The 13,991-nt window shown below is 41.3% G+C and overlaps 1 protein-coding gene and 1 non-coding gene across 14 annotated transcripts in view; both read left to right on the top strand.

Moving 5' to 3' along the window:
- Positions 1-13,991, top strand: part of NME5 (NME/NM23 family member 5) — a 70,443-nt gene that overhangs the window by 21,724 nt on the left and 34,728 nt on the right. For 3 of the 13 annotated variants that reach the window (XM_009241092.4, XM_009241093.4, XM_009241090.4), the window contains one exon: positions 388-2,180. The exons of 9 other annotated variants lie outside the window; for them this stretch is intronic. In XM_009241092.4, the coding sequence (XP_009239367.1) occupies positions 388-471 (84 nt within the window). In that variant the 3' untranslated portion in view covers positions 472-2,180. Of the gene's footprint in view, positions 1-387; positions 2,181-3,577; positions 4,045-13,991 lie in introns of those variants that run through there. One more of the 13 variants, XM_054556594.2, reaches the window with a different exon arrangement.
- LOC112133650 (small nucleolar RNA U13) lies at positions 846-948 on the top strand. The gene has a single exon (XR_002915277.1). It is a non-coding gene; the product is annotated as a small nucleolar RNA U13 (small nucleolar RNA).

Raw genomic sequence — 13,991 nt, 5'->3', positions numbered from 1 at the left:
TTTGTCTTTATGCTACTGTAAATGAAAGTGATTTTTAAATTTTTTTTGGACTGTCATTGCTGATGTATAGAAATACAATTGATTTTTGTGTATTGTAACCTACGTCTTTGCTGAATTTATTAGCTGTAGTGGCTTCCTTGTAAATTCCTTAGGGTTTTCCACATACAGGTTTATGCCATCTGTGAATAGAGATAGTTTTACTTCTTTCTTTCCAGTTTGGATCTATTCTTGACAATCTTGCATAATGTAAATCCAAATGTTTCCATTTTTAATGGTCATTTTCTTAAAGTGATTTTGAAAACTGTTTAAGTTTCCAATTGATATAGTATATATTGAAAGGAAATATATAACTGTTTCTTAACTTAGGTTGTTTTTTTTTCCCCATAGATTTGGCTAGCTGATTGGCTGCTGAAAAATAATCCTAACAAACCCAAACTTTGTCACCATCCAGTTGTAGAAGAACCTTATTAAAAAAAATCCTCGAAAGAACAAATCATGAACTATCTTATTGTAAAAGGCTGTACTTCTACTGTTTGAAAAAATTATTTCTAGGGTTTAAGTAACTACAAGTAAAATAAATTTATTTCTTAAAAATAAGTGTTACAGGAATAACTATTCTATGAAGCAGATAACATTAAGGTAAAATATAGGCTTAGAGTATGATTTTAACAATGATGTAACACTAGATAATGGAAAACTGATGTAAGATGTTGCTAGATGTTTTTGTTTTTCTTAAGTTTGAGAAGTAAGACATAAAGTTTAGTTATACATTTTCCCAAGCACATATCCTATATCTAGATACATAATTAATGCACAGTTGAGACAGTCTAGTTTAAAAGGCGTAGGTCCTTTTGTAGTCCATAAGCATGATGATTTGGTTTCATGCTCATGTGTGAGATATGCTTCCCTCAAACCTTGTTACAGCATCATCACATTACCTGTTTGATGTAAAAAATAAAAAATAGAAAGGTGTAAGTATATAAATAATTTTTTGGTACAGTGAAAATGGCCAGAACCAGGGGATGATCTTAAACTAATCACTTGGATAACTATTAGGCTGGTGCAAAAGCAATTATGGTTTTTGCCATTAAAAACAATGGCAAAAACCACAATCACGGCCGGTCTTGGTGGCTCACGCCTGTAATCCCAGCACTTTGGGAGGCCGAGGCGGGTGGATCACGAGGTCAGGAGATTGAGACCATCCTGGCTAACACGGTGAAACACCGTCTCTACTAAATATACAAAAAATTAGCTGGGCGTAGTGGCGGGCGCCTGTATTCCCAGCTACTCGGGAGGCTGAGGCAGGAGAATGGCATGAACCCAGGGGGCGGAGCTTGCAGTGAGCTGAGATCGCACCACTGCACTCCAGCCTGGGCGACAGAGCGAGACTCTGTCTCAAAAAAAAAAAAAAAAAGAAAAAAGAAAAAAAAAAAAGAAAGTATAATGTAAGAAAATGTAAAAACAAAAAGAAAAAGCAGAAAGATTGTTAGCTGAAAAAATGCGTGTTACAAAGCAATATGCACAGTGTACGCCCATTTGGTTTCGGTTTTGGTTTTGTTTTGTTTTAATAAGATAGGGTCCCGCTATGTTGCCCAGGCTGGTCTCAAACTCCTGGGCTCAAGCAATCCTCCTGCCTCGGCCTCCCAAAGTGTTAGGTTTATAGGCATGAGCCATTGTGCCCAGCCATGTGTTCTCATTTAGATTAAAAAATGAATAAATAAAAAAAAAAAAGAAAAAGGTAATGTACAAAATTTTAGCTAGAAAAAAATGAATAAATAAATGTGTATAGAATAACATGTAGAAGGATACCCACTCAAGTGTTATTATCTATAATCTCTGGATGGTAGAAATATTTTATTTTTCTTCTTTTGGTTAGCTGTATTTTAAATTTTTCTACAGCATTTATGTAACTACTTTTGTGATTAAAAGAAACATTAAGATTACGAAAAATAAATGTTGTAACAAATGTCAGCTTTAAAGGGCTGGCAACACTTCCTTATTAATAGACTGTGTTTAAGCTGTCAGTGGCTAAGATGTTTTGCAAGTTCTCACTGTTGGTATTTTTCTAAAGTTTTGGACGTATTCCTTCTGAGACTGTGTGCCCACTGTATTTCAAAATACCTTTAGCATCAGTGTTGGGAGAACAAACCAAAATATTAAAAATAAAGATAAATAATAAATTGTTATATTTTTTAGCAATGACCAAGGACATATAGGAAAAAGCAAATCATTTTTACAGTAGGATTCCAGTGTGACAGCTTTAGGAGGTCATTTCCACATTCAAAGCCTCTGTCATGGAGGAAAGAAAAAAAAAGGCAGCACTGTATATGGCCAAAAATTCCAACTGGGTGTGGTGGCTCACGCCTATACTCCCAGCACTTTGGGAGGCCAAAGCAGGAGGATCACTTGAGGCCAGGAGTCCAAGACCAGCCTGGGCAACATAGCAAAACCACGTCTCCACAAAAAGTATAAAAATTAGCTGCATGTAGTGGCCTGCACTTCTGGTCCCAGCCACTTCGGAAGCTGAGGCAGGAGGATTGCTTGAGCCCAGGAGGTCAAGGCTGCGGTAAGCCATAATCACACCAGTGCTCTCTAGCCTAGGGGACAGAGGGAGATTCTGTCTAAAAATATCAAAAAAAGAAAGAAAGAGAGAGAGGGGAGAGAGAGAGAGAGAGAGAGAAAGAAAGAAAGAAAGAAAGAAAGAAAGAAAGAAAAAGAAAGAAAGAAAGAAAGGAAAGAAGGAAGGAAGGAAGGAAAGAAAGAGAGAGAGAGAGAAAGAAAGAAAGAAAAGAAAGAAAGAAAAAGATTCTGTGCTGGTAGTCACCTCCAATCCAGACCTGCCATTCTTTTTTTTTTTTTAAATGGAGCAGGAGCTGAGTGCGGTGGCTCATGCCTGTAATTCCAACGCTTTGGGAAACTGAGGTGGGCCAATTGCTTGAGCCCAGTAGTTTGAGACCAGCCTGGGCAACATGGGGAAACCACGTCTCTAGTAAAAATAGAAAAATTAGCCGGACATAGTGGTTCACGCCTGTAGTCCCAGCTACTCGTGAGGCTGAGGCAGGAGGATCATTTAAGCCCGGAAGGTCAAGGCTGTAGCGAGCCATGATTGTGTTAGTGCACTCCAGCCTGGGCGACAGTGCTAGACCCTGTCTCAAAAATAAATAAATAAATAAAAATAAAAATAAAATGGAGGGGGAAAAGTGGAGAAAAGCAGACTAATTTAAGATATATTTTAGGGATTGATAGACAAATGCATACGCAAATGGAAAATAACATAGTTATCATGGAATTCTTTAATTTTGCACACATTTGATTTCATTACTTCATGGGCCAGGAACTGGGAAGTGTAGCATAGGGTGAGTAGGAAAATAAGAAGTCTGCCTTCTTGTTTACTTCCAAAATAACTAGAAGAGGAGAAGTCTGTCTTCCAACACAACGTGTTAGGTGTTACCAAAGTACTGTGCATGCACTTGTGGTTGTTAAGTACTGGTACCTTAATGCATTTTTATTACACTGAATCATAGTATGGCATCCTTGTTAAGCATGACATGTCACTTTGTTTGGTTCCTTTCTCCAGAACTTGAACTACAGAGAGCCAAAAAAGCAAGCAAGCATGCAGCTCTCTTACAACTTGAAACGAAACAGAAGTTTAGATTCCTCTTTTTTTTCTTTAGAAGTTTAGACCTGGGATGGCATCTAGAAGCCCCCTCTTCCCAGGCCTCTTGCCAATCTTCTTGTACTTAGCCAGAATAAAAGGTACATGTCTAACTTGGGCATTCCTACTTAAGTTTCTATTTGTGTGCATGTGTGTGGCATGGGCAGGGGGCTGTGGGTGTGGGATTTTGGAGCATGAGATAGTGCTTGGAGATAGGAGCCCAGGGCAATAACTTGTCTGTCCTGTGTTAAGGGTGTCGTGGATAAGCTTGATTTGAAACTTATATAGTATTTGAGAAGTACTCTTCCAGCTTGGAAATACTGCCACTTCTCTTATGCAGTTAACTCTTTATAAGAACTATTCAGATGATGCTTTTATTATTATTTTTCTTTTTGATATAGGGTCTTATTCTGTCACCCAGGCTGGAGTGCAGTAACACTGTCATAGCTCACTGCAGCCTTGACCTCCTGGGCTCAAGTGGTCCTCCCACCTCAGCCTCTTGAGTAGCTGGGACTACAGGCATGAGCCACCACACCCAGCTAATTAAATTTTTTTTTTTTGTAGAGACGGGGTCTCACTACGTTGCCCTGGGCTCAAGCTATTCAGCTTTGGCCTCTCAAAGTGTTCAGATTACAGGCGTGAGCCACTGCACCTGGTCTAAGATTTGATTTTTGATTCAGAGATGGTCCAGTTCTTCTCAGTTTGCTATTTCTGTGACTTCAATTGCTTTCCTTGGGTTCTTTGTTTTTGTTAGTCCCTTTACTAGTAACATTCTCTATATTATCTTTACACCTTTCATTTGAGATCCATAATTATGTTCCAAAAGTTAATTAAATCTCAGAAACTCCCAGGCTTATGAGAGAAATTTACTTAACAGAGAAGTTATTTCTAAAGATACAGTCCAATGATTTCTGGCAATTTTATATAGCTTTCTTCCACCTCACGAAAGGACGTGCCTAAAGAAAAAGATCTTTGTGAAACAGTCATGCATTAGCTTTCCCATTAATTTAATTAGAGCCTCTAGTACATAGGAAAGTGGAGATGACTAAATAAAATGATACCTCTTCCTTTCCTGCTTCCAGGGTGATCCAAGAAATTTCTCTCTCCCCATCCAAATCAAGAGTTGATGACACTGCTGTGATTGATGCCTTTTGTTCCCAGACCAAATTGTTTTTTATAGCCCACCCCCTGCCAGCACTTTCCAAAGCACCACTGCCATCAGCTCCAGAGGGAATCCCTTCCTCAGGCGTCCTGGGCAGCAGCTGCAGGGTGATGGCAGGGAGCACAGAATGGGAGGAGAAAGCAACTTGCAGACAAATGGGCAGCTAATCAGACCAACAGCCCCATCACTAGACCCATAAAAAAATTCCATTCCCCACCTCCACTAACCTCATCTGCATTTTTTTGGCCGAGGTGGGGAGAATGATTCTTGAAAAGTTATGCTTCATACGATCTATCAAAGCAGGCTCAAATTACTGCCCCCCACACCTTTTTCTTTCTCAAGCCAATTGTGCTTATTCAGCCGAATAGTTGTCAAATCACTTACAAATACTAAAAGGACAATTGGGGAATATTATGAACAACTTTATGCTAATAAATCGAACAAATTAGATGAAATAGACAAAGCCTTTGAAAAATGCAAACTACCAACAGTGTGTCAACCTAAAGCACAATTTCTGGGTCTTCCTTTAAACTCTTTTCAAAGTTGGATCTCTCTCAATTTTCAGGATTTTTTGTTTTAAAGCAGCCTTACTGAGCTTACTTAATTAGCATTCTCAACTGTTCTGCTAGGAGCTGGTTACTTCTCAATACAAGTTATCTAATTGTGGGATGGAGAGGGTTAAGCTATTTTATAAGAAAAAGCATCTCCATCTTGAGGGGGAGGATAACACATTTTATTTTAATCAGGATTATAAAATCCTGATCCTTCTAGGCGGCCTTTATGTTGGGGCCAGAAGGACAGCCTCTCTGAACTTTAGTGTTTCTGGTCCTTGCCACTGTGAGAACATTTCAAGGAGTCTTTAACATATATATGTGGTTAGAGTCTCCTTGTACCATAAAATGGTTAGACAAGGACCAATATAAAGCAGTCAGTCTGCAATGAGGTTGGAGCTTTAGAGATAAGCACATCCTTTTCAGTGGTGCTTGCTTTTATAATGTGTCATTTAGCAAATGGACTGTGAAGAATTAGTCATGCCAAACTCCTAACCATCTGATGACTGGATATGGACTAAATATCTCAGATGAAAATGTTTAGATTTTAAGCCTTCAGTCTTTCAAAGCTCAATTAAAATAAAGTACTATATCTATTTTAAGTTCTAGTTTAACTCAGCCTGTTTGCAGCTTTTATAGATACAGGTTCAACATGTAAATGGCAAACCATTATCAATTCCTTCATGCTTCTCAGAGATGATTAAAAAAATGTAATATTTGAAACTGTTGTCATCTTTGTGGTGAGAAAAAAATATGTATCCTAAATTAAATTAAAATGTAATATTATTCGGGTATTTTCCCCTTGGTGAAATCATATTATTATATCTCTCTGTTGCTAAAATGGAAGGTGCAGACCCAAACACACTATTGTATGTAGGAAGTCAGACTCTTTGTTTAGCTTCCTGTAGATTCTGGGTGCCCCGTGCCCTCCTCCTTCAATTCTTTGGTAGCTACCTGGTTCTAAGGCCTGGCTTTAAGTTCTCCTAAGCCATCTGAGCTGGCCTTTTCACTGGATTCCCTACCCTTTTCTCTTCATGTAGTACTTTTCTCTTCTTCCTCTTTATAGCTGTATTCTTTTTAAAGCCTCTTCATCTTTTTTCCTACCCTTATCTTGATCATTTCCCTTTATATTTAGAATGCATCTGACCTCCACATAACTGCTATCAAGATTTTGAAATGATGAAGCATGTCACAAAGTAGAGGAATTTTTTTGGGGGGCGTGGGGGACGGAGTCTTGCTTTGTCACCCAGACTGGAGTGCAATGGCACAATCTCAGCTCACTGCAACCTCTGCCCCGGGGTTCAAGCAATTCTCCTGCCTCAGCCTCCCGAGTAGCTGGGATTACAGGCACCTGCCACCACACCCGGCTAATTTTTGTATTTTTGGTGGAGATGGGGGTCTCACTATATTGGCCAGGCTGGTCTTGAACTCCTGACCTTAGGTGATCCGCCCACCTCAGCCTCCCAAAGTGTTGGAATTACAGGCGTGAGCCACCGCACCCGGCCAAGCGGAGGGATTTAAAACAGTATACTGGCCAGGCGCGGTGGCTCACGCCTGTAATCCCAGCACTTCGGGAGGCCGCGGTGGGCGGATCACAAGGTCAGCAGATCGAGACCATCCTGGCTAACAGGGTGAAATCCTGTCTCTACTAAAAATACAAAAAATTAGCTGGGCGTGGTGGCGGACGCCTGTAGTCCCAGCTACTCGGGAGGCTGAGGCAGGAGAATGGCGTGAAATCGGGAGGCAGCACTTGCAGTGAGCAGAGATTGCGCCACTGCACTCCAGCCTGGGTGACAGAGCGAGACTCCGTCTCAAAAACAAACAAACAAAATACAAAAAAATTAGCCGGGCATCATGGTGGACGCCTGTAGTCCCAGCTACTCGGGAGGCTGAGGCGGGAGAATGGCGTGAACCCGGGAGGCGGAGCTTGCAGTGAGCCGAGATCACCCCACTGCGCTCCAGCCTGGGCGACAGAGCCAGACTCTGTCTCAAAAAAAGAAAAACAAAAAACAAAACAAAAACAACAGTTTACTACCGCGATTTGTTGCTGTTCCAGTTGGCCATGGGACTCAAGTTGAATGGACACTTCCTGTACTGATACTGAAAACAGATCCTACATCATATGACCATTGAGTAACTAGGTTTGAAATTAATTCTCTCTACTTTGTGACAATCAACAATTACTTATTAAGTATCTAGTGTGTAGCTGATATGGTTAAAAAATTATATTTATGTTAGTCTGATATTCAGGGCTCCCACAGACTGGCCAGTGCTTATCTTTCTAATGCTTATTTTTCTAAACTAATCTCCCCTGTACCTGCCATTATGGACTCTGCTCTAGCTAGAGTGGCCTATTTGCTCCCTTGCTCATTCCAGTCTACATTTGCTAAAGCCATTCTCTTCTTTTGCTCTTGCTCCCCAACGTCACATACACTGGACGACCCTCCTCTTTTCTGTTTATACAATTTCAAGCCTACAAGATAATTTCCTGTAATTTTGCTCTAATACATGCTTATCTCTTGTGCTTGTGAACTACTCATACTTAAATTCTGATTTGGCTTGTAGTTAATATATTTCCTTGACATAATGTGCTGGACAGTACATTATGAAGTAGTTTAACATTTGGCCTTTGGAGACAGCAAAGCTGTTTTTACAAACATTTATGTATTTTTAAAGTGAATTATCTGGTAACCTCCCAAACAAGAATAGTTTCGTTCAGTCTCCCAACAAAGCAGTTTTTATCGTGACTCCATGACTTCCTAGCTCTGTGACAATGGGGAAAGTTGCTTAATCTTGCTGAGTCTCAGTTTCTTCATCTATAAAATGGGGATAATGGTAGTTCCCATCTCACAGGGCTGTTGTGAGGACTAAATGTGATAATATATGTAAAAGTATAAAACAGTTCCTACTGGCAAAGAGTAAACATTTGGTCAACATTAGCTATTATTATTTCCCTGTAGTATTTTTACTTAGCTTATTTATATATGGATTATGTTCCCATCATTAATGGAAAGATTACTATTTGCTGTTATTTATTATATGCCAAGCACTGTACTAGGCACTTTTTTTTTTTTTTTTGAGATGGAGTTTTTCTCTCGTTGCCCAGGCTGGAGTGCAATGGGGTGATCTCAGCTCACTGCAATCTCCACCTTCTGGGTTCAAGTGATTCTCCTGCCTCAGCCTCCCAAGTAGCTGGGATTACAGGCATACGTCACCACGCCTGGCTAATTTTGTATTTTTAGTAGAGATGGGGTTTCATCATGTAGGTCAGGCTGGTCTCAAACTCCTGACCTCAGGTGATCTGCCTGCCTCAGCCTCCGAAAGTGCTGGGATTACAGGTGTGAGCCACCACGCCTGGCCTGGCACTCTTATTAATACTTATGTTATTTAATTCTCACAGCAGCAATCTTGAGGTTAAAGTGATTTGATCTGGAAATTAAAAGATCCTACTAATGCCTTACCTAGGAATTAATAGAGCCAGGATTTTGAACTGTCTTTTGTTATAGGGGCCTCAGCCATGGACCTAGGATGAGTGGGGAAAATATATTTTTATCCTCTACTGAACTCAATTATATCTGCCTCTAAAGCCTTTCCACTGCTTCATGGTGCTTTTTCACAGACATGGGAAACTTTTTGTTTTTCTCACGGGGCTACCTAAGTGTTGTGTACAAACCAAGTTCCTTCATTTAATGGATTTATTGTATTTAAATCAATAGAGTGGAATTGGGGGCTTTATTTAGTTTATGCTATTGTTCTTTGTGGCTGAAAATCACAGGTTCTCTTCCCTTATCACTCAGAAGGCACCTCCAAATCTCTTTTCATTCACCGTATTACTAAAGGCACTAATGCCCTTATTTACACCTAACCACTACTTGCTCTTGCTCATATATCTGCTTGAAAAGAAGCTTTGCCAGTTAATTTAAAACCACCTAATTTAACCCCTTAATTTATAGTTGAAGCAAATAAGGCTCAAGGTGGCTAAGAGATGTGCCCAAGGTCAAGCTAATGGCTGTACCTCAATTGGTTCTCAATCCAGGTTTCTGGCTCATGTCCGGAATGCCATTCATTATGCCAGGAGCCCCTTGAAAACCAGCACTCAACAAGGTTATTGTCATAAGTAGTTCAAAGCCTCCACCGGTAGTCTTATTTGTGGTGTTAATTTAATAGCACCTCCCTTTAAAATATAATATACAAACAAACTTCCTTCAGCACAAAATTCAAGTGAATGAAATCTTAAAAAAAATTTTTTTTTAATGTAGAGATGGGGTCTCACTATGTTGCCCAGGCTGGTCTGGAACTCGTGGACTCAAGCAGTCCACCTGCCTTGGTCTCCCTAAATGCTGGGATTACAGGCGTGAGCCACTGCGCCCAGCCCAAATAAGCGAAATCTAACCATTAGACTATGTGTACATCAAGAACATGTGACTGTTGCTTTTTTTAAAAATGAGACGGAGTCTCACTCTGTCGCCCTGGCTGGAGTGCAGTAGAGCGATCTCGGCTCACTGCAACCTCTGCTTCCTGGGTTCAAGTGATTCTTCTGCCTCAGACTCCTGAGTACCTGGAATTACAGGTGTGCACCACCACGCTGGCTGATGTTTGTGTTTTTAGTAGAGACGGGGTTTCACCATATTGCCCAGGCTGGTCTCCAACTCCTGAGCTCAAGTGATCCACTTGCCTTGGCCTCCCAAAGTGCTGGGATTATAGGCGTAAGCCACCATGCTGGGCCTGACTGTTGCTTTTTTTTTTTTTTTTTCTGAGATGGAGTCTCGCTCTGCTGCCCAGGCTGGAGTGCAGTGGCACAATCTCAGCTCACTGCAGCCTCTGCCTCCTGGGTTCAAGCAATTCTCTGCCTCAGCCTCCCAAGCAGCTGGGATTACAGGCGCCGCCACCACGCCTGGTTAATTTTTTTGTATTTTTAGTAGAGACAGAGTTTCACCATATTGGTCAGGCTGGTCTGGAACTCCCGACCTCGTGATCCACCCTCCTTGGCCTCCCAAAGTGCTGGGATTACAGGCATGAGCCACTGCACCCGACCGACTATTGCTTTTTTGTAGGCTATATATTTCTAGGAAGCAGAAGTAAGTTATTCTAACTTTTTCTGTATGACAATTGGCACAAAGTATCATCTGAAGACCAAAACTGTCAGGATAGAGAAACTTAGAAGCTCAGAATAGAATTTTAGAATTTGAAAAAAAAAATTGGGGGAATGTAGCATGCAATCTAATCCAATCTCCTCTTTGTATAACAATGGTTTTGAGGCTCAAGAAGTAATTAGCATGGCATTATAGTAAAATCTGTGGCAACATCAGCAACATTTTTCCTGCAATACTAAATTACCTTCCTTGATTTTCTGAAAATTAAATTGTATCAATAGTCACATAAGATTGCAGGAATAGGCCAGGCACGGTGGGTCATGCCTGTAATCCCAGCACTTTGGGAGGTTGAGGCGGGCGGATCACGAGGTCAGGAGTTTGAGACCAGCTTGGCCAACATAGTGAAACCCCATCTCTACTAAAAATACAAAAATTAGCCGGGTGTGGTGGCACGTGCCTATAATCTCGGCCAATTGGGAGGCTGAGGCAGGAGAATTGCTTGAATCCCGGAGGCGAAGGTTGCAGTGAGCCAAGACCGCATCATTGCTCTCCAGCCTGGGTGACAGAGTGAGACTCCGTCTCAATAATAATAATAATAATAAATAAATAAAATAAAGATTTCAGGAATAAGTCCTTTTGGAAAAATGCAAGACAACCTTCAGGGAACTAAAATTATATATTACCTTACTCTCTTTTTGGAACATGAGCCTCATTATTTGGGCAGTTTTATTTGCAGGTACAAATTTTCTTGGCTTTTGGATAGTCCTTATGTGTTATTGGCAGAATTGTTTCTCACCAGAAGCATCGGAATTCAGAAAGACAGAAACAATGGAATTTATCTTAGCTAAATAAGAAGTTTGAAGAACTCCAGATTATGATATATTCCAAAGTAGCCTCAGTTTTTCAGCAAATTTTAGAGTTAGAAAGGAGTCGGAACTTGGCTTGGATCATCCTCTTAAGAGAGTCAACAATTCTTTTCTAGTATCTTAGCCACAGAGGCAACCTGGAATGTCTGGCTGTTTAGTAAATCTCTAACAATATTTTCATCCTCACTGTTTTCTTTAGGTTGTGTAGGTATCCCTAGTGGAGCCCAAGATTTGAAAGAAATTTTGTATTATTGTCTTTTTTTTATTTTAATTTTGTTTTCCCCAGTTTGCGCTCATATAGATTCCGGCCAGGCTTCTTTTACCACCCATGCTACCCAGCCTGGTTCTAAAGAAATCAGGCTGAGAAGAATTACATAACACACTGGGGAAATGTATCCAATACACTCAACCCTGCCCCGTCCTTCAAACTCTGGAGATTATTTCAATTCAACCCCAGGACACTGGTGAATGAGGGAAGCTTTCAGATGGGTGAGGTGTGGGCGGGTGCCAAGGGGCTAAAAGATCTTATGAAGCTCCCTGCCATGCTGGCCCAGAATTAACCCATGGTTTCCCAGCCAGAGCAATCCCAGCTGCCTTGCTTTCCTGGGGCTTCACATGTTAATCTATGAAATTAACCAACTGAGTTTGACGGTGACTGGCTTTGTTTTGCAAAACAAAATTGGTAAGGCAGGCCTCATGCTGACTGACTGAATGGAGTCATCAACCCAATTCAAGGGGTGCCACAAAAGCAAGGAAGTGAAACTTCAATTTCCTCCTCATGTTAAATGATAGCTTATCATACCGAGTATGACCCTTACGCAGCTCAGGGCAAAGTATTTTACTGCTTTTTTTGTGAACAGCAATAAACCACTCTCTTCTAGTTTTTTCCTCTAACCCCCACCCCCGCCCCACACCTGACTGATTAAAGCTCATTGGAAAGGTCTGTTCTCTGCTGTCAATGGTCAGAGAACCAAAGCCTCCTTTTTGCCCTCACCAACCTGTTATCATTTTATCTCTATCCTAGGAAGTACAGGGTTTGTTTTAGAACAACACAGAAGTAAACAGAGGTGGAGAAAGCCATTCTGGCTTCAGAGCACCCTTGTAATAGTCATCAGCTCTAACCACTTGGGTGAGTTTTGCTTCAGTTCGAGGCCAGGCAGAGGATGTTGGTTGCTTTCATCCCGGAGTTTCCACTGCCCCTATACACACCTCTGTTAGAATGTTTATCACACTACATTGGGTTGTTTGAGACAGGATCTCACTCTGTTGCACTCCTGGAATGCAGTGGTACAATCATAGCTCACTGCAGCCTCAATCTCCCATCTCAAGTGATCCTCCTGCCTCAGCCTCCTGAGTAGCTAGGACTGCAGGTGCGCACCACCACACCTGCCTAATTTTTGTATTTTTGTAGAGACAAGATCTTGCTATGTTGCTTAGGCTGGCATACTACATTGTTATGAGCACAGGTGAGCATTTCTTGATTGGGAGGGATTATGTGCTTTCATTTTTATGTCCCTAAGCAGGTGCCTAGCATATCCTTGACCCCATAGAAGGCATTCAGTGAAAGAATAAATTGACAGGGAGGCCTCCCACAAAGGTTAGCTCATCTTTTCCCCTACCTGCCAGCAAGTCTCTACCTACCTAAACTCGGAATCAGAAAGAGGTTCAGTAGCTCAGCTCCTTCATTGGACACCTGTGGGCATCGATGGGGGAAGATGTGATGTTTCTTAGGACTTGAACCTGCACCCTCTTCACTCTTCACTTATCTCATTTACTTCCATGGCTTCAGAAAATATGTCTTTATTCATGACCCCCAAATTTGCATCTCCTTCTCAAATTTCTAGTTTATTTAGCAAGATTTCCTATACTTATTAGCCTATCACCTGCTTGATATCTTCATTTGACTGTCTCAGAAAAATTACAAAGTTAACATGCTTAAAATGGAGCTTTTATTTATTTTTTTTGAAACAGTCTCACTCTGTTGCCCAGGCTGACGTGCAGTGGCACAATATCAGCTCACTGCAACCTCTGCCTCCCAAATTCAAGTGATTCTCCTGCCTCAGCCTCCCAAATAGCTGGGATTACAAGCACACACCATCACGCCCAGCTCATTTTTGTATTTTTAGTAGAGAAGGGGTTTCATCATTTTGGCCAGGTTGGTCTCGGACTCCTGGCCTTAAGTGATCCACCCACCTTAGCCTCCCAAAGTGCTGAGATTACAGGTGTGAGCCACCACACCTGGCCAAAATGGAACTCTTAATTCTCATCTTCCTGTTAGTCCTAACCTGGTTTTCTCTCATTTCGCCTATGTCCATAATTGGTACCACCTGCCACTCAGTTACTTAAGTTGGAAAGACTGGGAGTCATCTAGCTTCCTCACCTTCTCTCAACCACCATATCTAATCCATCAGCAATTGCATTGATTCTTCCTCATTTTTTTTTTTTTTTTTTTTAAGACTGAGCCTTGCTCTTGTCACCTAGGTTGGAGTGCAGTGGCACGATCTCAGCTCACTGCAACCTCTGCCTCCCGGGTTCAAGTGATTCTCCTGCCTCAGCCTCCCGAGTAGCTGGGATTACAGGTGCGCACCACCACACGCGGCTAATTTTCGTATTTTTAGTAGAGATGGGGTTTCGCCATGTTGGCCAGGCTGGTCTTGAACTCCT

This window comes from Pongo abelii, chromosome 4 (genome assembly GCF_028885655.2).
Source record: "Pongo abelii isolate AG06213 chromosome 4, NHGRI_mPonAbe1-v2.0_pri, whole genome shotgun sequence".
NCBI classification, from domain to species: Eukaryota; Metazoa; Chordata; class Mammalia; order Primates; family Hominidae; genus Pongo; species Pongo abelii.
The sequence above is the reverse complement of the archived record's forward strand: the minus strand, read 5'-3'. Positions and strand labels throughout refer to the sequence as shown.